General features: G+C 47.9%; 1 protein-coding gene across 1 annotated transcript; it reads left to right on the top strand.

Moving 5' to 3' along the window:
- IFNGR2 (interferon gamma receptor 2) lies at window positions 1–25690 on the top strand. The gene is made up of 7 exons (XM_066259487.1): window positions 1–208; window positions 8069–8201; window positions 10610–10818; window positions 14846–14994; window positions 18095–18254; window positions 18611–18768; window positions 21821–25690. The coding sequence occupies exons 1-7, from the start codon at window positions 139–141 to the stop codon at window positions 21929–21931; spliced, it is 990 nt and encodes a 329-aa protein (XP_066115584.1). The 5' UTR covers window positions 1–138; the 3' UTR covers window positions 21932–25690.

The raw sequence follows: 25690 nt of genomic DNA, 5'->3' as shown, positions 1-25690 counted from the left end.
CGGGAGGGAAGAGGCGGACCCGTGCCCTGCGCAACCAGGGCCGCCGCCGCGGCGACGTGAGCCGCACAGCGGACCCGGCTCTTGGGCCGGGCCGAACCGTGAGGCGCCGCGGGGCCTCCGGCGCCCCGAGCCCGGGTCATGCGGCGGCCGCCGCCGCTCTTGTGGCTGCCGCTGCTACTGCAACTCGGCGCCGCGGCGCCCCCAGCAGGTAAGCGGGGCCTTGGTCCCCCAGGCCGCACGGAGGCGTCGCCGCAGCGGGTAGGGGGTGCGCAGGGATCCCCGAGCGGGTGGAGGTTCGCGGGGATCAAAGAGCGGGTGGGGTGGGCGCGGGGATCCGGGAGCGGGTAAGGGGTGTGGGGGAAGCTCTGATGGGGGTTCAGTGGACTGCGGGGAATTCCGGGCAGTCTCCGGGCAAGCAGCTGGCGGACCCAGAGGAGCCGCGAGGCGGCGTCGCCTCTCCCTGTGTCCCGGCCCTGGGGACACCCTTCCGAGGAAGGCGGACACACACTGTACCTCCCTCCACTCCCACCCCTGCGTTGCCGCACCCTTGGAACGCACTGCGTCGCCGCCTCCCAATTCGTCCAAGTGAACAAAAGAAGGACCGAAGCCAGGGCTCAGTACTGGGCCGCCTCGACTGGCCATAGGTTCTTCATCCTGGGTGGCTTGAAAGATGCCCCTGCCTGGCATGTACTACCCAGGGGCCCGAGTAGAAGTGGGACCCAAACCGGCCAGTCTTGTAGCTTCGGGCTGGCACCACCAGCCAGGAGCAGTGTGACCTTGGATCTTAAGGTGTGACCGTGACTCAGTCTTAGTGTGGCCGGGGTGTGTTTGACAGTAGGTCTAAAATTCAGAAGGTCAGTTTTCTAGGATCAGATAGATGGGCAAGACCTATAAATATCCAGACCCCCAGTTGTGTTGGGGGAAGGGGCAAGCAGCTGAACCAGATTTAATCCCAGCTCTGCTCCCAGCTGGCCAGCCCCTTACCTGGGGTCTTCTCTTACCTCTGATAATAACTGCCCATACTTGTGAGCCAAATACAGGGAGTCTTCCAGTTACCACACAGTTCGTTCCTGCAACAATGATGTAACCCGAATTTTGGTGTAAGTCAAAACACACCCTAACCTATTGCTTAGCTATTGTAACACTTGTAAAGTCATAATATAGAACATAAAAACACAACTAAGCCACAGAAAAAGGAAAAGGACATAAATATACTGTACTATACACTGTACTGTATAGTAGTAACAAAAAAATGACAAAAAGTGAGTGTATTCTTCTGCTGTGTGCAACCAAACTAGTTCGGCCACGAAGTCCATAAGCACTACCTAGTGGGGTAAACCAAAACACGTCTCAATTTTTAAAAGTTTTTATGGGAGTGAGCCTGGTAAAACTCAAAAGGTTGTGTGTGGTAAACTCAAAAGGTCCTGTGTTAAGACTGTTGTAACCCGAGGACACCTTGTATAAACAGTTTTAAGAAAAGAAAGGAACAATGGCAGGTGTAGGTGGGAGAACGATCCCTGTGTGTATTTGTGTTTTGCTGGGTTCTGTCCCATGAAGAGACTGATATCATGGGTTGTGTAGCAGCACTTAAGAGTATCAGGAATTTAGAGGTTTCCTCCCATTTGAAGTTATTCAGATTTGTTTCTTCTACTGGCACTCTTTGCAAACGCCCTTAAAATTCCAAGCTTCATAAGAGGAACCTTGACTCTGAGAGTGTGTGCTCCTGGTTTAAATGGGTTTCCCCTGGGAGTGGGCCAGATGGGTTGACTCCTGATTCCAGCCCTCCCCAGCATCCAGTCCTGAGCAGCCTTGGTCCAAACCCTCCCTGGACCCCTTCAAGTGAGATTTGGGGATTGGTGAAACATTGGTACCAGAGCTGGGTGATGGGCGGGTGGTAGCACTTTACCCTAGCACTGCTATTGACTAGTGGTGGTCTGTGAACTGTTTTGACTCACTGGGGAGCCCAGAGATTGAGAGAAATGTTTAGAAACTGCATTACACCGATTACATAGTAAATGGGTAGGAGAATTTCTACACTTTTCCACAATTCACAATTGTCCTTTAGGAATCATGAATTTTTATTTTATTTTTATTTTTTGTGGCCAGAGGAATAATAAAAAAAGAGCATTGGAAACCAATTTTTTTTAAAAAGAAGACTTATATCTACCCCTTGGAGTTGTTTTAGGGATAACATATGTGAAATATTGGCTCTGACCCAATTTGTAGTGATGCTTTACATGGTGGCATTTATTTTGGTGAGAAAACTAATCATCATCATGAAAGTACAGCAAGTCAGCCTGACTAGGCAGTGGTGCAGTGTACAGAGTGTCAGACCGGGATGCAGAGGACCCAGGTTCAAAACCCCAAGGTCACAGGCTTGCACGTGGGCTCACCAGCTTGAGCGTGGGGTTGCTGGCTTGAGCATGGGATCATAGACATGACCTCTTGGTCGCTAGCTTGAGCCCAAAGGTCACTCATTGGCTTGAAGCACAAAGGTTGCTGGCTTGAAGCCCAAGGACACTGGCTTGAGCAAGGGGTCACTGGTTATGCTATAGCCCCCTGACCAAGGCACATATGGGAAAGCAACCAATGAACAACTAAGGAGCTGCAAGGAAGAATTGATGCTTCTTATCTCTCTCCCTTCATGTCTGTCTGTCCCTACCTGTCCCTCTCTCTGTCTCTGTCAAAAAATAAGAAAGTGCAGCAAGTCAACTGACTCTTTAGTAACATAATTACCTGAGCTTTGAAGTAGTGAGGTTTCTTTTTGTAATTGTCATACCTCCTGCTTAATTTTCCAGTGGATTGCACTGGTACTTCTGCCACAGAATTCTATTATGGTGGTTTGCTGACTTGAATATACGAAGTGTCTAATGGGCTTAGAAACCCTGGGAAAGATGTAAATCCCCAGCAACATAAAAACCATTGCAGATGAGTTTACATCAGGTGACTCCCACTTGTCCATAATATCAACAGTTGAAACTACTAAACTGGGATGTTTTGTGCAAACTCGATAAATGATAGTAAGAACTACCATTTATTGGGCCATTCTTCTAGGTCAGCCAAGGTAGGTGCTCAGTGCTTTATATACATTATCTTTCTTAATTTTTTTCAACCATTCTTTTGAAGTACGTAAGAGCCCCATTTTCCTTCCAAAGAAACAAAGCCATCCTTTTTTTGGAAGAGACAAATTGCCTGTGTAAAAGAAGTGATGTCCAGGATTTACTAATGAGAACAACTTCCTGGCTGTGGTTGAGTGTTCAGAGAATTTTTGTTTTATGTTTTTTGTTTTCATTTGACTTCTCACCTTCAGGGTTCTAGAGGAGGTGTGCTCACTGATATTCATCATAAATGATATTCGTCATTCCTATTCTTGACCCATTGATGTCAAAGTCCAAAAGAGTCGTTGATTGTCAAGATTAAAATTATTAATTTTAATGAGAATTGTATTTTGTTGTATTATCTGTGTGGGATGTGTGTTAAATGAGGCTGGTAAGACCCAGGATGCCCTCTTCTTACATCTGTATAACTCTGAAATGCCTGGAGCCAGGGTGGATCAGAGGTGGATTGGGATAGGAAGGTGGAACAGAAGAAGCTGTGGTTGTAGGGTGCAGAGAATACACTGGACACCTAAATTATCTCTTCTTACCATTAACAGTGTAGGAATCATTGCCCCAAAGATCGTGGCAAAGGAAGGTAGAGTCGGGATTTGTACACCTACTTAGGGCTGTGAGCTTTTAGCTTGTAGGAGCTGGGGTTTCTTTAGAGCCCTGGTGTTTACCCATGGGAACTGTATCCATTTCCTGTTGTTGCTGTAACAAAAGACCACCAACTGCATGCCTCACAACACAGATGTGTAGTCTTACTGTTCCAGAGGTCAGAATCTGGTACAGGTTTCCCTAGGCTAAAGTGAAGGCAGGGACCATTTCTTTCTGGAGGCCCCTTGGGGGACAATCATTTCCTTCCTCTTTCCAGCTTCTAGAGAGAAACACTCTTCTGGTGACATTGGGTCCACCCACATAGTCCAGGATAATCTCCCTATTTTTAGGTCTCCTGATTAGGAACCAAAAATCATTGTAACCTTGAGTCCCCTTTGCCATGAACTTCATATAAGGGGTGGGCAAACATAGGTTTACAGTTGTTCGTATGGGGAAAGACATGCAGGTTATGATTATTACAGTGGCTTTTTAACTCAGTGTTACAACTGTAAACCAACTTTTGTGCACCCTGTTTATTCACAGGACATAGACATCTGTGTGTGGAAGGCTACTGTTCTGCCTTCAACAAGGTCAGACTATGGAATACAGTGTTCAACACAGGGCTGGGTGCCCTGTTGGTGGTCACAAAAGGCAGGGTCTGTATGGCTGTTTGCTGCTCACCAGGACCCCTGGAATAGCCCCATCTGAAAATGTACACTTAGGCAGCAGTGTCTGGTTTGCCTTTCAGTCGTGGTCTTGCAATATGCACACACTACAGATATGAGAGAGATGGTATTGATTCACTGTTTCTATAGAAACTGAGGCTCAGGGGTGGATTTGACAGGATCCCATGGGTATGACAGGATGAGGATTCTGGCTGAAACCCATAAATCCAGCCCTCTTCCCACTGTTGATAGCAGGTGGTCTGGCCCTAAATATATGACTTTGGAGCCATGCAGATAAGTCCATGGCCCAGAGTTGTATACCCACTGCTGGCCCTAGCCTCTGAGACCAGAGAAAAGGGGGGACAGACATCAAAGAAGGGAAAGGACAGCTGGGCTTGGTGTGGGCAAGTGGATGGTTGTGAGCTGAGGACACAGAAGCTGGCTACAGATTCTCTGCAGGAGGTCGGTGCCTGAGCCCCAGGCACGGGCTAGAACAACCCCTGATCTGCAACACCACCCTTCCTGAGCTCACCTTTGTTGTGTTGGGGACCCTGTGGGTGAGCCACCAGCCACAAGAGGAGGCCAGGGCCATGCTGTGATCATACTGGGCTCCACACTGCACGGATATTAACTCATTCAATCCCCAACACAATCCTTCAAAGTGTGTACTGCCATCGTCCCCACTATACAGATGAGAGAAGCGAGGCACAAAGAGGTTAAACAACTTGCCCGATCTCCCATCAGGGCTGTATAGCTTTGAACCCAGGCAGTCTAGCCCAGAATCCATGCTTTTAGTACAAAGTTGGTTTTTCCAGATGATAGTTCTTAAAATTATTTTGTAATCCACTTTGGTTCTGAGAGGTGGATGTTGGTACGTCCGCCTACTCCAGCGCCATCTTGTCTCTCCTCCACTTACCTGGAATCCGTGTTTCTAACCACATGGCCATGGTGTAAATAAGGCAAGGACAGGGAGCCCTGGGCCCTGGGCACATACTCAGGAAGCAGCTCTGATAGGGTGGCACCTTAAGGGAGTGAAGTAGAGAGCCGTGGCATGACTGGAAAGAAGGTTCCAGACAAAGAGATGTGAAGTAGGAGGATGTCCAGCATCTCCCAGAAACAAGGAGGCCATGCAGGCCCAGGTGAAAGGAGTGAGGCTGTCAGAGGACAGGCCTGAGAGGTGCTGGGTGGTGCTTCGAGGAGGTTGTTAATGAGACCCTCTTCGGTACTTCACTGGAAACACACAGTTCTAAGACTTGTTCCTTCTCTGAATGTGGTGAGAGGGAATTCCAAGAAACTCACCCATCAGAGCAAAACCCCGGTCCCCTCCTTGCTGCCCAGTCAAAATGAAAGGTGAAAGTGGGGGGTTCTCTGGACCCTGCAGCTGTCACAGGAAAGCCTTCTGGTCCCCATGTTGGTGGGGTGGAAGCCCTTTCTGCACCATTGGGCCTCTCGGGGCTTCTTGTCTTAGCTGAATGTCTAGATAGGGGGACAGGGTACCAGGAGAAGGATGAGGGAGAGAGGATCCCTGCTGACACCTCCCTGGATGGAAATGGACAGGCAGAATAGTGGTCCCCAGAGACGTCCTCCTAAGGCCTGGAGTTTGTGACTGTGTTACTTTATGTGGCAAATGGGACTTAGCGTAGGTGATTGAAGTAAGGATTTGGGGGTGAGGAGGTGACCCTGGATTGTTGGGTTCCATAGGCCCAATATACTCTCCAGGGTCCTTGAAAGATATGGGAGGGAGGCAGGACAGCCAGAACCCGGGAGATGGCAGCACATAGCCAGGGGCTCAGGGAAACGGGCCAGAGGCCGTGAGCAGCTTCTGGGAGCTGAAAAAGCAAGGGACCCTTTCTCCCCCAGAGCCTCCAGAGGGAACCAGCCCCGCCACACTTTCACCCAGAGAGACCTGTTTCAAACTTCTGACCTCCAGAACTGTGAGAATCATAGATCTAGACGGTTGGTGGTGATTTATTTCAGCATCAGCAGGAAACTGATGGGAGGCAGTAAAAAGAGGTTTCTGAGATTCTCCGATAGATGCCCAGCCCTAACCAAGCACTCAGCTACTGAACACTGCCTAGCCCTGCCTGGAGGGAGGACTCTAGTGCCCAGCTCAGTTGGAGGTCGTCTGGGACACAGCAGCCCCTGTGAGCCAGATAGGCCTGCCTGGAGAGCAGTCCATCTGTCTGCCTTGGCCCTGGCTTTCATGAGGCCTGGTAGGAACTGGGACAAGTGTTGCTGGTTCAATAAAGACCTGCAGTGAAGTTCAGCCCAAGCTCATAGCCGTGGAGATGGTGGCATGTAAACAAATGGGCCACAGACTTGGTGACGTATCTTTCAGAAGAAGGGCTGGCCGGCCTTCCCTTAAATCTTTCCATCTCAGATGAAAACTTATCTATATGGAGCTTTCTTGAGAGAGTGAGCTCTCCAACATGCTGTCTCTGGCCTAATCCTGTCATGTAGTGCTCCAGCCCACTGGGAACTATCGGTGTCGCATGGGAAAAACCTACTCAAGGCACAAAATTATGTCAAGAGGAAGAGAGAGGGAGGCCTGCCAAGGGAGGCAAAGAGGGACCTCCTGAATCTCCTTCTCCCTTAGCTCTCCCAGAAGCAGAACAGAGGTAACAGGATTATAAGAAAGGGAGAGCAGGTGACAAGGGGAAGAATGATTAATGGCCATTTTGCTGACATGGAGAAAGGACTAAAATGATCAATATATTCCTTTTCTTTTGCTAAGTAACAAGCACAAAGAAAGGGCAATCCAGAACTTGTAGGCTAATTTTCTAAAGCCCGTTTACATGTATTTCTTTGTGTCTGCACAAAGGTGTGAACTACTCACACTTTCTTGGTGTTTGCATCCAAAAGACATTCGCTTAGGGCTTTTAACTAAAATTCCCCAATTCAAGGCATAGAGGGTTCAAGGTTAAATAGGTGATTACCTACACTGTCAGGTGTCTGCCTGGGGGTTGAGATTGTGTCTTCCAGGTCACCCCAAGGAAGGGATTCTGCTCTTGGTTCTGGTCCCCTGGGGAATGGTCATCCTGGTGTTTGTAGTTCTCCAAAGTTCATGCACATAGTGCTCATCAGGGAGGCTCGTTGAAAGTGCAGGTTTCCCGGTCTGGGGTGGGCCTGAGAGTGTCCCCGAGGTCCCTGTGAGACAGCAGATCTGATGAAGCCCGGAAGGTGGGCCTCGCCCTCCCAGTGCCTTTGCATCCTGCTTTGGTGTGTGCGTGTTACAGGCTCACTGCACACAGCCTCGGTACTGCATCCTGGGCTAATGCATGTCCCATGGCCACTAGTGTAGTTTGCACCACAACCTGTGGAGTGTGACATTATCAGTCCCTCATCCCTGAAGAGGAAACTGAGGTCTGCCTGCTAAGTAACCTGCCCAGTTACACCCTTGCACTAATGGTGGAGCAGGTGCTGCAGGCCGGCCAGACTCCAGAGCCCAGGGCTATTCCTAGAAAGGCAGCCCCATGCCCTCTTCTTTGCCACAGACTATTGACGTGCCCTGTTTAGTCCCCTGAGTGGGGTTGAGGGGACATGCCAGGGAGATAAGCTGATGTGGTTCCTGCACCTGGAGGAAACCTGAGCTGTGTGAATGGTTTGGCAGCTGTGTGTTTCTATATGTTTTTCATTAACTTGTCACTTCTGCTCCCCTTTTTCCCTCCCCCACCTCCTCCCATACTTTTATTCCTGGTCCCTTTCAAGACTCTCCTTCCCAGCTGTCCGCCCCGCAAAACCCGAGAATTCATCTGTACAACGCCGAGCAGGTTCTGAGCTGGGAGCCGGTGTCCCTGAGCAATGAAACGAGACCGGTGGTGTACCGGGTACAGTTCAAATTGTAAGCCGGATCCTTCTGTGGGCATCCTTACTGGGAGCTGTGGGGAACCCTAGGCCAGCTGCTTGTGACTGCCTGTTGGCAGGATTGTGAGCAAATCCATGGGAAGCACACAGTGGTGGCATTCAAGTAATTTAACAACCAGTTCTCTGCCCTAATGACTGTTTTAAGTATTAAAAAAAAAGATATACTGAAAGGTAGTTTATTATTTCATACATTTAATACTTAAATAAGAACAATAAAAGAGGACACAACACAAAACGGTATTATGTTATAAGAAAGAGTTTTAAAATATTAATGAGGCCCTGGCCGGTTGGCTCAGTAGTAGAGTGTCAGCTCAGTGTGTGGAAGTCCCAGGTTTGATTCCCAGCCAGGGCACACAGGAGAAACGCCCATCTGCTTCTACACCCTTCCCTCTCTCCTTTCTCTCTGTCTCTCTCTTCCCCTCCCACAGCCAAAACTCCATTGGAGCAAAGTTGGCCTGGGTGCTAAGGATGGCTCCATGGCCTTGGCCTCAGGCGCTGGAATGGCTCTGGTTGCAATGGAGCAATGGCCCAGATAGGTGGAGCATTGCCCCCTAGTGGGCTTGCTGGGTGGATTCCAGTTGGGCATATGTAGGAGTCTGTCTTCTGCCTCCCTGTTTCTCACTTAAGAAAAAGAAATTAATGAAAAAGTATTAAGTAATACCTGACAAAAAATAATAAAACTATTATTTAAGATATTTCCATATTGCTTTTGGCATCCTTACTTGCAATTTTTTTTACCTGTGGACAGAATGAACATTACTACGGGCATTTAAAATATACTGTTGCTCAGATAATATTTTTAAAAAGTAAGGAATGTAAATTTGTGATTTTCACCTTGGGTGGCTGCCCAAGTACCCAACTTAGCGAGAACCCTGATTACAAGTGTCATTTTAACAACTGGTTTGCCAAACTCAACAGAAAATTAGGTATCAGTTCTGCCAAACAGGTGCAGACTGGCTGAATCCCACCACTGGAAGCAAATGTTTCTCTCACACTTTTTTTTTTTTAATTCAGTGAGAGGAGGGGAGGCAGATCTACCTGGCAAGCCACTAGGGGGTGATGCTCTGCCCATCTGGGGCATTACATTGTTGCTCAGTAACCAAGCTCTTCTTAATGCCTGAGGGGGAGGCCATGAAGCCATCCTCAGCCACCCTCAGTGCTCGGGGCCAACTCACTCCAATCGAGCCATGGCTGCAGGAGGGGAAGAGAGAGAGACAGAAGTGAGATGGGAAGGGGTGGAGAAGCAGATAGGCACTTCTCCTGTGTGCCTTGACTGGGAATTGAACCCAGGGCATCTACACACAATGGGCTGATGTTCTACCACTGAGGCAACCAGCCAGGGCCTCTCTCATACTTTTAAAATTGTCCGAAGACAGAGATTACCCAGCCTCCACCTCAACCAAAGGCCTCAAGAGAGCTCTGCTGTTGGAACCACCTTAGCCTCTCAGTTTGGTGGAAGTTCATTTTCCCATTGGTTTCAGGAACTAGAAAGGCAAAACCCACATCCTCCATTGTTATTTGCTTGCCTTGTTAAATAAGTTAATACTATTGGCTAAGTCATTTTACATTACTAAATATAACAAAGAGTAAAATAAATGGTGATACTCAGTGTCTGGGAGACTGTGGTTGGCAGATGCAGGGCTGGGTCAGGATCAGTTAGCCCAGCCCTCTTAGAAAGGAGTTCTATTGTACATTTAGAGCCATGGAAATGTCCATGTCACTATCCTAAGTAGATAAGACAACCCCTACCACCACCACCACCACCACCATTGGGGAAAAAAATAAAAAATTATGTTCATGAAGATGCAAATCCAAGTATATATTCATATCCGTTAGCAGAGAAATGGCATGTCATGTTAACTTGTAATAACTGAGCATTAGGCAGACACTAAAAACGATAATTGTATCATTTGGTAGCAGTTGAAGCGATGTAAAACTTGGAATGTATCTGTGGTCAAAAACAGATCTGAGAACTTAGAAAAAAAGTTGTTAGTGGAGTGGGTTTCCAGATGATTTCTTTTTCATCTTTAAATGTCCATTGTAACAGTATTTGCTTAATAAAAATAGGTTCTAAACTGGGGTTTATCTCTGAACTTATCTATTCTACAGGTAATTATATAGATTACAAACTTGATCATCTTGAATAAATGGACCAATCTACCAGGACCAATAGCATCACTTGCAGGGTCCAGTGGAAAATGAAATTGGGGGACCCCCATTGAAACATCAGTGAAAGCCACTGAAGCATGCACTTAAAATAGGTCAACTGTATGGTATGGGAGTTATATCTGAATAGGGCCACTTTAAAAACCTCAGTGCCGAGGAAACTGCCATGCACAGTGGAGAAGAGGATTCTGGAAAGTGAAATCCTTCTTGTCATTGCAGTTCCAGTAACAGTGAGTGGTCCGACCTCAATAACCAGACTGTTGGGGTGAACTGTTCGAAGATCACCGTGACAAAATGTAACTTCACCCGGACCAGTCACACCAACGGCTTTGATCCGTGTCACAACATCACTTTACGTGTCCGAGCCGAGCTGCAAGACCGCGTTTCTGCCTGGATGATAGCGCCTTGGTTCATACACTATCAGAATGGTAAGAGAACTCAAGTACACACAGCTGCCTTTATGGCTCCCTGGCTTCCTTCCCTTTCTTTTTTGCCAAGCTGCATTGGCTGCATGCACCTCAGTCCTGCCTCTCAGCAAATAGGTGGGGTGATGGTCAACCCCAAGTACTGACCGTGGATGCTGGTGCTCAGGGAGTGGGATTTGTTTTGACTGGGGGTTGGCAGACTACAGCCTGCAGGCCAAATTAGGCCCACCAACCTGTTTTTGTAAATAAAACTTTATTGGTGCGCAGTCACACCATCTTTTAATTTATTGTCTGTGGCCACTTTCAGGCTGGCCCAGTAAAATAGCTACAGTAGGGACTGCCTGGCCTGCAAAGCCTAAACTCACCCTGGCGCTTTAGTGAAACAGTTTGCTGACTTCTATGCTAGATGGAATTCTAGCCTATTGGCCACACTGGTCCCCCTTCCCTGTCCTGGTACAGCTTCTTTTATGTTCAAGAAAGACTCGAATTCAGCCTTGAATGGTGCCTGGCACATAGTCAAGATTCAGTAAATACATGTTGAATGATTGGGTGAAAAACATGCCCCCAGACACTGGAAGGATGCATAAGAATCGTCAGGTCCCAGCTTTTCCATGTGCTTCCATCAGGGATTCATTTTTCACATGGCCCGCTGTGCCCAAGGTTCCTGTGGTATCTGTGGTTCGTGTAAACACAAAGTATGAGACTCACTGGGATCCTGATTTAAACAAAAGTGTAAAGCAATGAAGGAGACAGGATCGCTGTCCAGGTATTGGATGACACCTGAAGCCATTACTGTTCATTTATTTTAGGTGTTATAGTAGTATTTAGTATTTTATTGATGTTTTTTAAAGGGGGGGTCCTATTGTTTAGAGATACATGCTGAAGTGTTTACAGATGAAACGATGTAATGTCTGAGATTCATTGAAAATGATCCAGAGACTGGGATGGTCAAGGTCAAGGTGGATGGGCACAGGAGAAACAAAACCGGCCACTACATGGTTGATTTAAAGTTGTGTGGTGAGGACGTGAGCCTTTGTTACGGTCTTCTCTCTACTCTCTCTGTGTCTGAAATTTTCTGTAACAGGGAGCTGAGAAAAAAGTCAGTGGCGTGTGGTAGGTGACACCGAGGTGGAAAACGCAGACGTGAGGTCCCTGCTGGCTAATCCACTGCTGTGGATGAGCCGTTTGTCCTGGTGTAGAGGGCTATCACGTATGAGCCTTACAGTATCACCTAAATGAGAACAAGTTTTAAAAAAAAAGTGGGCCCTGGCCAGTTGGCTCAGCGGTAGAGCATCGGCCTGGCGTGCAGGAGTCCCGGGTTAATTCCCGGCCAGGGCACACAGGAGAAGCGCCCATCTGCTTCTCCACCACTCCCCCTCTCTTTCCTCTCTGTCTCTCTCTTCCCCTCCCGCAGCCAAGGCTCCATAGGAGCAAAGTTGACCCGGGCGCTGAGGATGGCTCTGTGGCCTCTGCCTCAGGTGCTAGAATGGCTCTGGATGCAACAGAGCGATGCCCCAGAGGGGCAGAACATTGCCCCCTGGTGGGCATGCCAGGTGGATCCCGGTCGAGCACATGCGGGAGTCTGTCTGACTGCCTCCCTGTTTCCAGCTTTGGAAAAATAAAAATAAAATAAAATAAAATAAAAAGTGATGGTGGTTACAGGCCACTGCCCAGAAGAAAGCGGTGGTAACAAAAGCAGGACCTGTCATGAAAGCTGTTGGTCCCGTGTTAGCCGCTCTGTTCCCCCAGCCTGAGTTAGGCAACAGTGTCCTTGGTTAGTGGCTGGCGAGATTATCACTCTCTGTCCCCTCACGGGGTGTTGTCCAATCCCATTGCTGCTGTCACCACTTGTGGAACCGGCTTGATGATGGTTCCCCCAGCACTTGAGGGTAGAAGGACGAGAGGGCTGGAGGGGGAAAGATCTGGCATCATGCAGACCTGGGCTTAAATCCCAGCTCTGCCACTTGCTGGCTGTTATCGTGGCAGAAGTGCAGCTTCCTCTGGGCTTCAGTTTCCCCCTCTTGGAAATGGGGTCTCCTTCTATGGCTGCCACACGACCTGTGTGGACACATGTGGGATGTCCATGCTGTCCGCTTTGTAGTGATCGCTCAGGACATGGAAGCCTCTGTCAACAGTGAGTCCCACTGAGTCTTGGGTGCAGTGAGAGAAGGCAGTGTCTTCCTCAAGAGACAAGCTCACTGGCCTGACCAGGCAGTGGCGTAGTGGATAGAGCGTCGGACTGGGATGCAGAGGACCCAGGTTCGAGACCCCGAAGTCTCCAGCTTGAGCACAGGCTCATCTGGTTTGAGCAAAGCTCACCAGCTTGGACCCAAGGTTGCTGGTTCGAGCAAGGAGTTACTCTGTCTGCTAAAGGCCCACGGTCAAGGCACATATGAGAAAGCAATCAGTGAACAACTAAGGTGTCTCATTGCGCAACAAAATACTAATGATTGATGCTTCTCATCTCTCTGTTCCTGTCTGTCTGTCCCTGTCTATCCTTCTCTCTGATTCTCTCTCTGTCTCTGAAAAAAAAAAAAAAAAGAGAGAGAGACAAGCTCACTGGATAGGTAGCAGATTCCAGATCCTGGACTCCCTTCACACAGGGCAGGCCTTTCGGTGCTGCATTGCCAGCAGTCATGGCTGCCTTTCATGCTCCACTCCATGCCCATGGCATGAGTCACGGGGATGGCTAGAGACCGCTCCATGGATATGAGAGCGCCACAGCAGCTGGGCCCCGGGGGTCACAGGCTCTCCCATGCTACAGCCCTGGGAAGCTTGATAACATGTGTGCCAGCATCTGCGAGGAGGATTCATGGAAGAGCCCTGGGTCCCCCACAGCCAAGCCGCACCTCCGGCAGCTGGTGGTAGGCCAGCCCCACCCTGTTTCTGTCTGGGTTAGTTCCTCCACAGAACATATGACGTCAGAGGGCACAGGTGTGAACCCTGTAGGAACCAGTGGCCAGACCATTGCTTCACCCATACCCAGGGGAGAGAGAGTGTGGAAGCCTAAGAGCAACCAGGCCACTGTCATGAACACTGTTCACAGACACATGATTGTCTGCGTGTATAACCTACACATAAGCAGGTCTCTTTGAGCTGGGAGGACCCAACCTCTGCTTTGAATGGAGTTCCTCTGGTTGATTATACTCTTCAAAATGCTTGGTGAATCTGTGACTTACATGAGAAGCCTTAACAAACAGACTTATGATGGTAAGATCTGTTACTGAATTTCAGCATCATATTACACTAAGATGGGAGACAAATGTATCAAAAGGTGTGTGAACACCACTTTGGTTCATTTACATAGAAATTATATAACAAAATATGTATAGCAGGTAAGGGCTAATGGAATCTTTTCCCTCGGCATGAAAACGGGACCTTTGGTTAACCTCCCTGTTCTGTGTCTCTGGAACTTGATAAAAGTGGCATGTCCCCCTGGAACTAGGCAGCGTGGCTTATGGTCAACATCACCCCTGACTGGGAAACTGCATTTCAACCAGGATAATTTGAAATTCTGGTCGGAAGCCACATCTCTGGGCTTTGCTAAGCACAGTGATTCTTGTAACTGGGCATGTCCCTGGTGGGCTCAGGACACTGTTCTTGTGGAGTTATGATAAGTGGTATTGGCTCTTGTGGTTTTTAAGCCCAGGAAGTTCCTGTACCTGCCCCATGTGGGTCTCGCTCCTTGCACCTGAGCTGTCTCCTGGGGGGACCAGAGAGACTCGTTCTGGGCTGCCATGGGGATGGCTGCGAGAACCCCACCTTCCACTGAAGCCAGAGTCCCTGGTGCTGCACTGTGGCTCCCTGGGCCTCCTGCCTTGTAGCCTTCCTGGTCAGACTTATACCTGGAGCAGCTGCTGGTAATCTTGTGTGCCTACATGCAACCTCACTGCATATATAAATATATGTATTTGATGTCCGTGCCACATATATAATAAGTATTGTGTATTTACAATGTATGTGTATATATGATATATGTGTGTATAAATATTTACATATTTTCTTGTTATTGTTTATAATTCTATTTCAGTGACCATCGGGCCTCCAAATAAAATCTGGGTGACCCCTGGAGAAGGCTCCCTTATCATCAAGTTGTCCCCTCCCTTTGACATCGGTGTGTCCTCCATGGTCACTTTTTCGTATTACGTCCACTACTGGGAAGAGGCAGGCATCCAACAGGCAAGAGCTTTTTTTTTTAATTTTGATTTTCTTTTCTTGGAGTTTCTAACATAGCAAACGGAAGTAGACTCTGATGTGGGCAAGGAGAGCAGGCCACTCCCGTGTGGCTGTGGGGTCCGAGACCTGTGTGGGTTTTAACCCACCTCTTTAAGATCTGTTTCTCCCCTCACTCTGATGGAGCCCTTCTACCAATCCGCCTGTGGGGCCCCTCTGTCTGATGTCACCCCATTTCTGTTACCTGGGTCCAGAGATTGCTGGCACATTGTTCATGATGCCCCTGCCACACTCTGGGGTTGGGAGAAGATTCTAGTGGGTCAGTTGCTAAAACAAGGAATCCACCACAGAGGTCTGCAAGGTTTCATGGTCTGACTTCCTCTGGTTTGGCGGTTTGCAAAGAGGGTTCACGTGAATGGGTGTGAAGCCTGCTGGAGCAAGAGAGAGTGTTCCAAGGAAGTGGGACCGTGGGCAAGAGAAGGCTGGGCCCATGCAGAGAACCACGTGCATGCAACCATCAGAAATGCAGGCCACGTGAGGAGGGCCTGAGGCAGGTGATGAGGTGGACAGGCGGATCCGTCTCAAGGGCCTGGTCAGCCCTGGATAGTGCAGGAACAAAATGAGGACTTTTAATCCTCTCCAGTGCCTGGTATCCAAGCGGCATTTAATGAGGTTTCATTATAAAAACTTCATGACTTCTTAATTTTGACATTATTATAATTTTTATAATTCATAATAATAAGAGCTTATTACATTTATAAAGAGCTTTCTTTGTGCCTGGCACTGAGCAGGCTTTTTAGATATATCATCTCATTTAATCTTTGTACCAGCCTGTTACATGCGGAGAGAAACGAGTGAGGAGGCAGCTGGCCAAGGTCAGCCGCTGACCGCCAGCAGAACAGAGTGAGACATCTGACCTCAGATCCTGCTCTTATTTGCGATTTCCTTCCTACATAATTTCTATTTGCACCTTCTTGCCATTGCTTTATGGTGAGTCTGGGGAAGGCAAAACTCACTGAAGAACAGGCTATTTGCACATAGGGAAGACGGAAGTCATCATTCCCCCAAACCTGAGGCTGGGATCCGGTCGACTGGAATACAGAAGGTCTGGAAAAATCCAGAAAAGAGAGGCAGCTGCCTCTTCCTGTACATCCTGGGCCATGTGCACCCCGACTTCAGATGTGGTGCTGGGTGCTGTGACCACGGTTTCTCTCTGCCACTTAGTTGGTTTGAGTTATAATGACTCTGAAAGTCACCACTGTGATCTCCATTCCAGCTCTGGGTCTATGTGTCAGGTGTTCCCAAAAGCAAACCCCAAGATGTGCTCAAGGACTCTTGGGACTCAGTATATGGCTGTACTCCTGGCTGTGACTCATTACAGAGAAAGGACACAAAGCAAAATCAGCAGAAGGTGGAGGCAGATGGGCTAAGGCCACAGGGAACCAGACACAAGCTTCAAGAACCCTGTCCCCATAGACTCACACAGGACACACTTAATTCCATCACAGCAAGAGGTGCCAACATGTGAAGTGTTATCTGCCAAGGAGGCTCCTCAGAGCCTCTGTGTCCAGGGTTTTTACTGGGGGCTGATCCTGTAAGCATCCTCTCCCAAGTATTTACTGAAATTCTGGACTGCCAACAGGAAAGCAGGGGCCGGGCATAAAACCACCCTTAGCAGTTAGGACATGGTAGGACCCTCCAGAAATCCAAGTTCCCAGGTCCTGAGGTTCTCGTCCTGAGGGTGGCAGTCCTGGGCCTGCGTAGACATGCCCCCTGGTGGCTGTCCTTAAAATGGCTTCCTGTGACATCATAGTCTGTCAGCATCAAACTAAAGAAAATAAAATTAAAAATCACCTGTAACCCTGGTAGTCATAAATGATACAACTATCATGTCTCTTCTTAAAATATATTCTGTATACTCTCGGATAACTGGCTGTTTTTCAGTCTACACAGTAGCAGCTCCACCCCACCCCCACCCCCCACCCCGTGTCACTGAGCAGAGGTTATGCCACCACCACCTCACACGGCTACAGTGTACTCTGCTGTGTCTGTCTCCAAGCAAGAAAGCAGTCCCTTACAAGAAGTCCTAGATTGCCACAATGCAGTATATATTTTCCTTGTTTCTCTGCAGAACAGTGACAACTTTGTAGGAGCCAGGGGCTGGAGTGACCCAGGTGTGGAGCTAAGGCCTGAGGGTGGGAAGCCACAGGGGGTGGGGAGAAGGCCAAATCCTCTAAGAATGTGGGCTCTAGCTGTTTACGGATGACTTTAATAGCTAAGGTCATTTTGACCAAAACTATAAAAGGAATCAGCACAGTTTAGTTAAAACTGGAAGCAGGTTAGCAACTAAAAGGCACATTTTTTTTCCAACAATTTTTTTTTCTGTTGACTACCGCATTTCCCCATGTATAAGACGCTTCCATGTATAAGACATACCTTAATTTTGGGGCCCAAAATTTGAAAAAAAATGTATTACATAAAGTTATTGAACTCAAGTTTTATTCATCATAAAATTCATTCATCACTGTCAAAACTCCCATCCATTAGCTTGTCCTCATCTGTGTCTGATGACGAATCACTGTCTTCATATATTGCCTCGTCCTCAGTTCCATCTATGGTATTTGACATGTCACACTTCTACAACCACTGTAAGATGCACCCAGTTTTTGGACCCCAAATTTTTCGAAAAATGGAGTGTCTTATACATGAGGAAATACGGTAACTTGAAGTATCTAGGTTAGATTAACAACAAACTACAAAATATTCGTTTTAAAGGAGCAAATTTCATCCTAGAAATGGTGCTGAACTCCAGTTTTGGACCACACGTTGCTATGGTTGGTGGGTCTTCGATGGGCCCTCCTTCCGAGGCCTTGTGGCCAGAAACAGCCCGAACACCATTGGCATCTTTCCTCACACCTCTTGTCCGTTTTCCAACATACAGTGTGTCCAGTGCAGGTGAGGGGCTCTTCAAAGCCAGCACCTCCTATCCTTTGGTTATTTTGTCCTCTGTGAAGTTGAGCAAACATTGGAAAGAGAGAAGTGGCTGGCCATATCTGTTGGGGTCATTTACATGTGTGGTTGTTGGTGATTTTTTTTTTTTATGTAGGATAAAGGCCCCTTCAGGAGAAACTTCATTGTGCTGAATGATTTAAAACCCCTAAAAGTGTACTGTTTACAAGTCAGGGCACAGCTGTCTTGGAGCTCGCAAGCCATCTACATACCTGGGCATTTGAGCGATGTATCTTGTCACAGAACAATGGCCAATGGTAAGATATGCTTCCTTATGTCCTTTCTGTGCTGGGAAAAGGGTACTCCTCAAATAGTGAAGTTGGGGAACACTTATGAGGTGAAGGATGATGGGAGCAGGGAGACTCAGAGGGAAGGTGTGAGAAGAGAGCACATAGAGTTTACCGGCTTGTGCTGACATCTCTGGTGGCCACAGCCACCATGCATCCCGCACCTTGCTAGCTGTTCATTGAGCATATGGGGTGGGGAGGGGCTGGTATCTGTCCATTTCCCTGGGACAGGAATATAGTGTAAGCAGTTGACAGAAGAAAAATCACCTGATGTTTGCACCATGTGTGGGCCAGTTCTCTTGTTCATGCGTATGTCATCTCTTTAGCCTCCACCAGGCTCCAACATGTCTCCCTGGTCACCGTGGGGACTTTTTTGACACTGTTTGGGCTGGCAGGGGCCTGTCTCGTCGTGATCCAGAGGTACAAAGGCCTGATTAAGCACTGGTTTCACTCTCCACCGGGCATCCCAGTACAAGTAGAAGAGGTATGTGTGCCCACTTCTCCATGGGTGGTGTGTTGGCACTCCATAGTCCCCTGGTCACACTGCAGAGCACAGCAGTGGGCAAAGCCATGGACACAGACGTTTGTGTTACAAGTGGGGCGGGGTTATCTGTATACCAGGTGCATAGCAGCCTGATTCACAGCAGCCCAAGGATGGAAACAGCCCAAGTGTCCGTCAGTAATTGAATGGGTATACCACGTGACATACATATACAATGAATATTATTAAGCCTAAAAAGGGAAGGAGATTCTGACCCATGCTAGAGTATGGATGAGCCTTGAGGATATGGTGCTAGGTGAAGTAAACCATCTTCAAAAAGACAAAAATCTATGTGGTTCCCACTTATATGAGGCACTTAGAGTAGTCACATTGATAAAGACAGTGGAAAGCAGTGGTTTCCAGGGGCTGGGGCAAGGAAAATGGGGAGTTAGCGTGTAATGGGGACAGAGTTTCAGTTTCGCAAAACGAAGACGTTCTGGAGACGGAGGGCAGTAATAGTTGCACAATGTCACTTTACACTACTAAGCTACGCATGAAAATGGCTAAGATGATTTTTTTTTTTCCGAAGCCAGAAACGAGGAAGCAGTCAGACAGACAGACTCCCGCATGTGCCCAACCGGGATCCACCCGGCATGCCCACCAGGGGGCGATGCTCTGCCCATCCGGGGCGTCGCTCTGTTGCGACCAGAGCCATTCTAGCGCCTGAGGCAGAGGCCACAGAGCCATCCTCAGCACCTGGGCCAACTTTGCTCCAATGGAGCCTTGGCTGCGGGAGGGGAAGAGAGAGACAGAGAGGAAAGAGAGGGGGAGTGGTGGAGAAGCAGATGGGCGCTTCTCTTGTGTGCCCTGGCCGGGAATCGAACCCAGGACTCCTCCACACCAGGCCGACGCTCTACCACTGAGCCAGCCTGCCAGGGCATTAAGATGATTTTTGATGCTGTGTGTATACTACCACAATTAAAAAACTTTTTTTTTTTGCCTGACTGGGCGGTGGCGCAGTGGATAGAGCATCAGACTGGGATGCGGAAGACCCAAGTTCGAGACCCCAAGGTCACCAGCTTGAGTGAGGGCTCATCTGATTTGAGCAAAAGCTCACCAGCTTGAGCCCAAGGTCGCTGACTCGAGCAAGGGGTTACTCGGTCTGCTGAAGGCCTGCGGTCAAGGCACGTATGAGAGGGCAATCAGTGAACAATTAAGGTGTTGCAATGCGCAACGAAAAACTAATGATTGATGCTTCTCATCTCTCCATTCTTGTCTGTCTGTCCCTGTCTATCCCTCTCTCTCTTTCTCTGTCTCTGTAAAAAAAACCACATTTTTTTAATGGCATGAGGTTGGGCAAAAAGTAACCTGACTGAGAAATTGGAGGCAGCTGTCCCTTTCTCCGAGTGCTTTTCAGAGAACACCTGCAGTGAAGCCTGGCAGGAGTTGTGAGAGCAGTATAGGCAGAAGTCGAGAGCATGAGCCTCGGGCCAGACAGGGCACTTAGGATATTCCTAGAGGACAAGCACGCAGCACTGTGAGCGCAAGGCTTTGCACACCGGGGCTCCGTGGATGTTACTAGTGTCGTAAAGGCCTGAGAAAGAAAAGTGGCGGGGGGGGGGGGGAAGACTTGCAGAAAGTCTTCTTTTCCTGCACAGCCCCAGCCCCCAGAGGGTCTGTGAGGCAGCTCAGCCCACTGAGGACAGTCAGGACATTGTTAGGGTGAGACACTAGGTGATCGGAGAATAATTAAAAGTATTTGCTTCAGGAGATTTATTGTTCTTTGGTAAAATTGGGATAAAACTGACATTCTGTTTTGTTGGAAATAGAATCTTACTCTGTGATATTTAGAATGAACAGATATAAGGTCCGAGTCTGTCTAGACAGCGGTACTTCTAGAAAGAGCTGTAATCACTGTTTCCGTCATCCATATTGAGGTATTTAAAGTAGCCAGACATCTTACAGACTATATGTGACATTCCCTCTTCGAGCCTCCCTACAAATACCACATGATTCCCCAAAAGAGGATCTAAAACAGTCAAACTCATAGAAACAAAGAGTAAAATCGTGGTTGTCAGGGGCTGGGGAGATGAGCAGACAGTTGCTGTTCAAACAGTCTGAAGTTTCAGTTTTGCAACTAGAACAAATTCCAGAAATCTGCTGTCTCACATTGTGTCTATATTAGGACTGAGTCATGCATTTCAATTTTGTTAGGAGGGTGGAACTCATGTAAGTGTTCTTACATAAAGAAACAAAAAAAAAAAAACCCAAAACTTCCCTGATTACTATTGTCACAAAATAACAGCTTTCCAGGGATCCCAGAGTTTGACTGCATTAATCTCTCACACAGCCAAACTCCCCCATCAATGAATTTACTGCAAGTTGTTCCTTTGGGGTTTGAATTTAACCTAAAGTCTTTTGGTTCCCTCTCCTGGGAAAGTGTGGAAAATACCGATCAGTGCCCATGGAAGTTAGGTGAAAATCCTGTTTCACTTAGGTTTTTGCGATTCCCCAGGGCTCCAAGCCAACAGTATCTCCTAGGACCAGGCTCTGGGCTCTCTGGAACTGGGTGAGCTCGTGGCTTAGCCTAAAGCCCAGGAGGCAGGGAAAGGAATACTACAACAAGGACCTCTGCTCTCTCCTCACCGCCACACCACCAACCCTGGGCGGCACTGGCCATCAAGGCTGCCCTCCTTTCCCCCATTGTGGGTGAATAACAGATCCGACTCTCCCTTCACTGAGAAGTTAGAGTTGGAGACATGCTGGGATTGATAATCCATAGGCCCACACCCCGGGAAGCTGGTCAGAGCTTGCTTATATTGAGTGTGATGTCTTGCCTTCAGACTGTGACCGTGGTTGGGCCTTGACCCGTAGTAGCGCTGTCAGTGAGATGACAGGTCGAGGGGTAGCCAGATTTTAGAAGTTGGTGTGTTGGTGGACAGAATAGGAAGGTATACCTGAGTAAAACATAATGGTGCCAACGAAATCATGAGTCAAAGGTCTGGTGTTTTAAGCTGATCAACTAACTTCAATGTTGGTTTTCAACCCTTTCAAGTATTTAAAGAATCCAGCTCAGCCCATCTTAGAGGCCCTGGACAACCATAGCTCGCTGACGGATGATGCCTGGGACCCTGTGTGTGTCGTTTCACTTCTAGAGAAGGAGTAGAATATGACCTCCAAAGCACTTTGAAGCAAAGCACTGGTTCCATTCCCAAGCTTGCAGGAGCAGGACTTTGAACCAGTGACAAACACTGCCGATGTTCCCCGCCAAGACTCCAAATTCCCACTGCAGAAAGGGCTGGCCGGCCGTACCTGCGGAGACACGTGGTCCTCATGGAGAAGATGGGTTCATTCTTTTCTTTAAGAAGTTTTGGCCCTAGCTCGTTGGCTCAGTGGTAGAGCGTCAGCCTGGCGTATAGATGTCCCAGATTCAATGCCCAGTCAGGGCACAAAGGAGAAGCACCCATCTGCTTCTCCACTCCTCCCCCTCTCACTTCTCTCCTCCCTCTCTCTCTCACTCTCTCTCCCCACCCCTCCTGCAACCATGGTTTGATTGGAGCAAGTTGGCCCCTGGCAGTGATGATGGCTACATGGCCTCCACCTCAGGCCACCTCAGGCGCTAAGAAGAGCTAGGTTGCTGAACAATGGAACAACTCCCCAGATGGGCAGAGCATCACCTCCTAGTGGGCATGTCAGGTGGATTCCGGTTGGGGCACATGCAGGAGTCTATCTCTGCCTCCCCTCCTCTCACTGAATTAAAAAAAAAATTTTCTAATCATACCGTTTTGTAAAAGAATTCTACAGAGGTAGCCCAGAAAAATTAAGATTTCTCTCAAACACTAAGAAGGCCTGTAATTGTTTGTTAGCAAAAGGGCTCTGGCACCCCTCTGATATCTTTTCTGTTCCTTGTGGTTTGGGCCCAGCAGACAGGAGACTGGTTCCTCTCCATGAGTCTGGCCAGTGAGCTGAGGCACCTTGAGCAGGTCACATAACCTGTCCCGGCCTGTCCCTATAAGGGCCATGGAACAGCTCTTTACTGCCAGTCTCCTGGCTTAAAATGTGCTTGATCCTGTAAATATTTCCCTGGTAATGTAAGGGGGTTTTGTTTTGTTATTTAACTAAAAATAAAAGACTATATAATTAACCTTTTAAATGTCTATGTCAGGTATTTCCTCTCCACTTCACCTTCTTATTTTGGCCTATTTTCTGCCAAGTTTCACATTTGCTAAATTACTATACCTGAACTTTTGATTTCACACATAACACCCAGTAGAACTACTGAGGCCTCACGGTCTCTTGGAAAGAACATCCTACATGTGTCACTTGAGTCCTTGAAAGGTATAAGGGATTTTCTGAAGCTGCCTTAGTACTCATCCAACGTGTGAGTCACATGGGTTGACAAAAGCAAGGCTTGTACACAATCATGTTTGAGTTGGAAGTGATAAAGATGGACTGGGACTTACATGGAGTCTGGAGGGTCTGTTTATGGGAGCTGCTGGGAGTTCTCCCACTGTGTTTACAGTAGAATTCTAGAGTTGTACCTGCCCCTCCCTTAATGTCCTTCTTCCTCCTCTATTAGTAACTCTGCCTTGGCATGCAGTATGTGTATGTGGCCATGTCTGCATGGCTGGATTGCAGTCTTTTATCCTGCCCCACCATAAATCCTTTTTTGGTAAGGAAACACCTAGTGGATGCTGTTTTCTAGTCAACAAAAGCAATCTTAGAAATTATCTGTAACAGAGCCAACTACCCAGCACCCGATCCAGCCTGCTCCCTGTTTTCATGTGACCTATAAACTACGAATAATAGTTGTTCTTCTTAATATTTATTTTAGCATGACAAGGTGGCTCAGATAAGAGTATTGACCTGGGATGCTGAGGACCCAGGTTTGAAACTCCAAGGTCGCTGGCTTCAGTGCAGGCTTACCAGCTTGAGAGCAGGTTTGCCAGCTTGAGCGTGGAATCATAGATGACCCTATGGTTGCTGGCTTGAGTCCAAGGTCACGAGCTTGAGCAAGGGGTCACTGGCTCAATTGGAGCCCCCTGGCCAAGGCACGTAGGAGAAGCAATTGGTGAACAACTAAAGTGCTGCAACGAGTTGATATTTCTCATTTTTCTCCCTTTCTGTCTCTTGCTTAAAAAAAAAAAAAGTTGATTGATTTGAAAGAGAGAGGAAGGGAGAGAGAGACAGGAGTATTGATCTGTGCTTGCATGTGCTCTGAGGATCAAACCAGGAACCTCTGCGCCTCAAGACAATGCTCTAGACAACTGAGCTATCTGGCCAGAGTGATACAGTTTTTATATTCTTTAAATAGTTGGAGAAAAGTATATGAAAATAAACTTTGGTGTCAATAAGTAAACGTGTATTGGAACCTAGTGTTGTTCATTTGCTTATGTATCGTCTGTGGCTGCTTTTGCACTGCAAGACGGAATCAACTAGTTGCAACAAATTGTTTGCCTACAAAGGGTAAAATATTTTCTACAAGAAAAACGTTGCTGACCCCTGTTCTATATAATGAAGTGTCCCTTCCATAGAAGAAAAAAACCCACCTGTGGTGGCGCAGTGGATAAAGCATTGACCTAGAATGCTGAGTTTGCCAGCTTGAAACCCTGGGCTTGCTGGTCAAGGCACAAACAAGAAGCAGCTACTATGATTGATGCTTCCTGCCCCACCCCCCTTCCTCTCTCTCCTCACTCTAAAATCAATAAATAAAATTTAAAAAACAGAAGAAAAAACAGACCCACTCCTGTTACTGAAGGTCAAAACCCCATATGACACAGATTATCTAATTCAATGATCATCTATTACACAGGAGGAGGGGTATTTAATTCTTTCATATATCCTATGAAGCATATGATGAACTATGGATGCAGAGTTAAGAAGTATGCATAGCAATGGAGAAAAGTGGACTTTATACCAAGAATAGATTACCCAGAGATGATGGATTAGTTGCACCAAGGCCACTGCCAGCCTGTAAGTTTACTTTGCATGAGAAAGGCACCCATCTTTTTTTTTTTTTTTAATGGGAGGTGTGGGGAAAACGGCTGTCAGGCTTGCTTGCTGGTTTCCCAGCTGCACGGACTTCGCACAATTAAAGCCACATGTGTGTCTCTGTGAAAAGCTATGGTGGTTTCCCTCCACGGCAATTCTCCCACATCACTCTCCTGCCACTGTGAGGTGTGGTTCCCTGATTCCCTCAGCCTTTACTGTGAAGGGCGGTTTTCCTGATTCTTTGTCCTCCACTGCGATTGCTAGCCTGTGTCTACCAGCCTCCATAAACAACGGGAATGGTCCAATGCTTTCCTCTAATGTCTGCTAGAATTCATTGTGAACCTGCCTGGCCTACAAGAGGGGAGATAGAGAGACAGACTCCTGCATGTGCCCCAACCAGGATCCACTGGGCAACCCCCTTCCAAGGCTGATGCTTGAATTAACCAAGCTATCCTCAGCGCCTGGGGCCAATGCTCAATCCATTCAGAGTCAGAGGGGATGAGAGAGAGAAGGGGGAGAGGGTGATAGTAAAGCAGATGGTTGCTTCTCATGCATGCCCTGACCTGAATCAAACCGGGAGATCTGCATGCCAGGCCAATGCTCTATCCACTGAGCCAACAGACCAGGGTGGCAACAGGCCAGGGTGGCCCCTGTCTTTCGAGACTGATTTCATGTGCCATGAATTTTCTTAAGAAAATCGTACAGACCTCTGCATGTGAAGAGCACATGCAGACAGCAGAGCGCTGGGCAAGGAAGCTACAGGTGGAGCCTGTTATCCTGGCATGGAGGTTAGGAGCCCCTGGCACAGGGGTCGGGAATCTTTTTTGGCTGAGAGCCATGAACGCCACATATTTTAAAATGTAATTCCATAAGAGCCATACAATGATCTGTGTACGTTATGCATTATCCAATAAAAATTTGTTGTTGTCCCGGA

This window comes from Saccopteryx bilineata, chromosome 2 (genome assembly GCF_036850765.1).
Source record: "Saccopteryx bilineata isolate mSacBil1 chromosome 2, mSacBil1_pri_phased_curated, whole genome shotgun sequence".
NCBI classification, from domain to species: domain Eukaryota; kingdom Metazoa; phylum Chordata; class Mammalia; order Chiroptera; family Emballonuridae; genus Saccopteryx; species Saccopteryx bilineata.
Note: the sequence above shows the minus strand (reverse complement) of the source record. Positions and strands in the feature narration are given on the sequence as shown.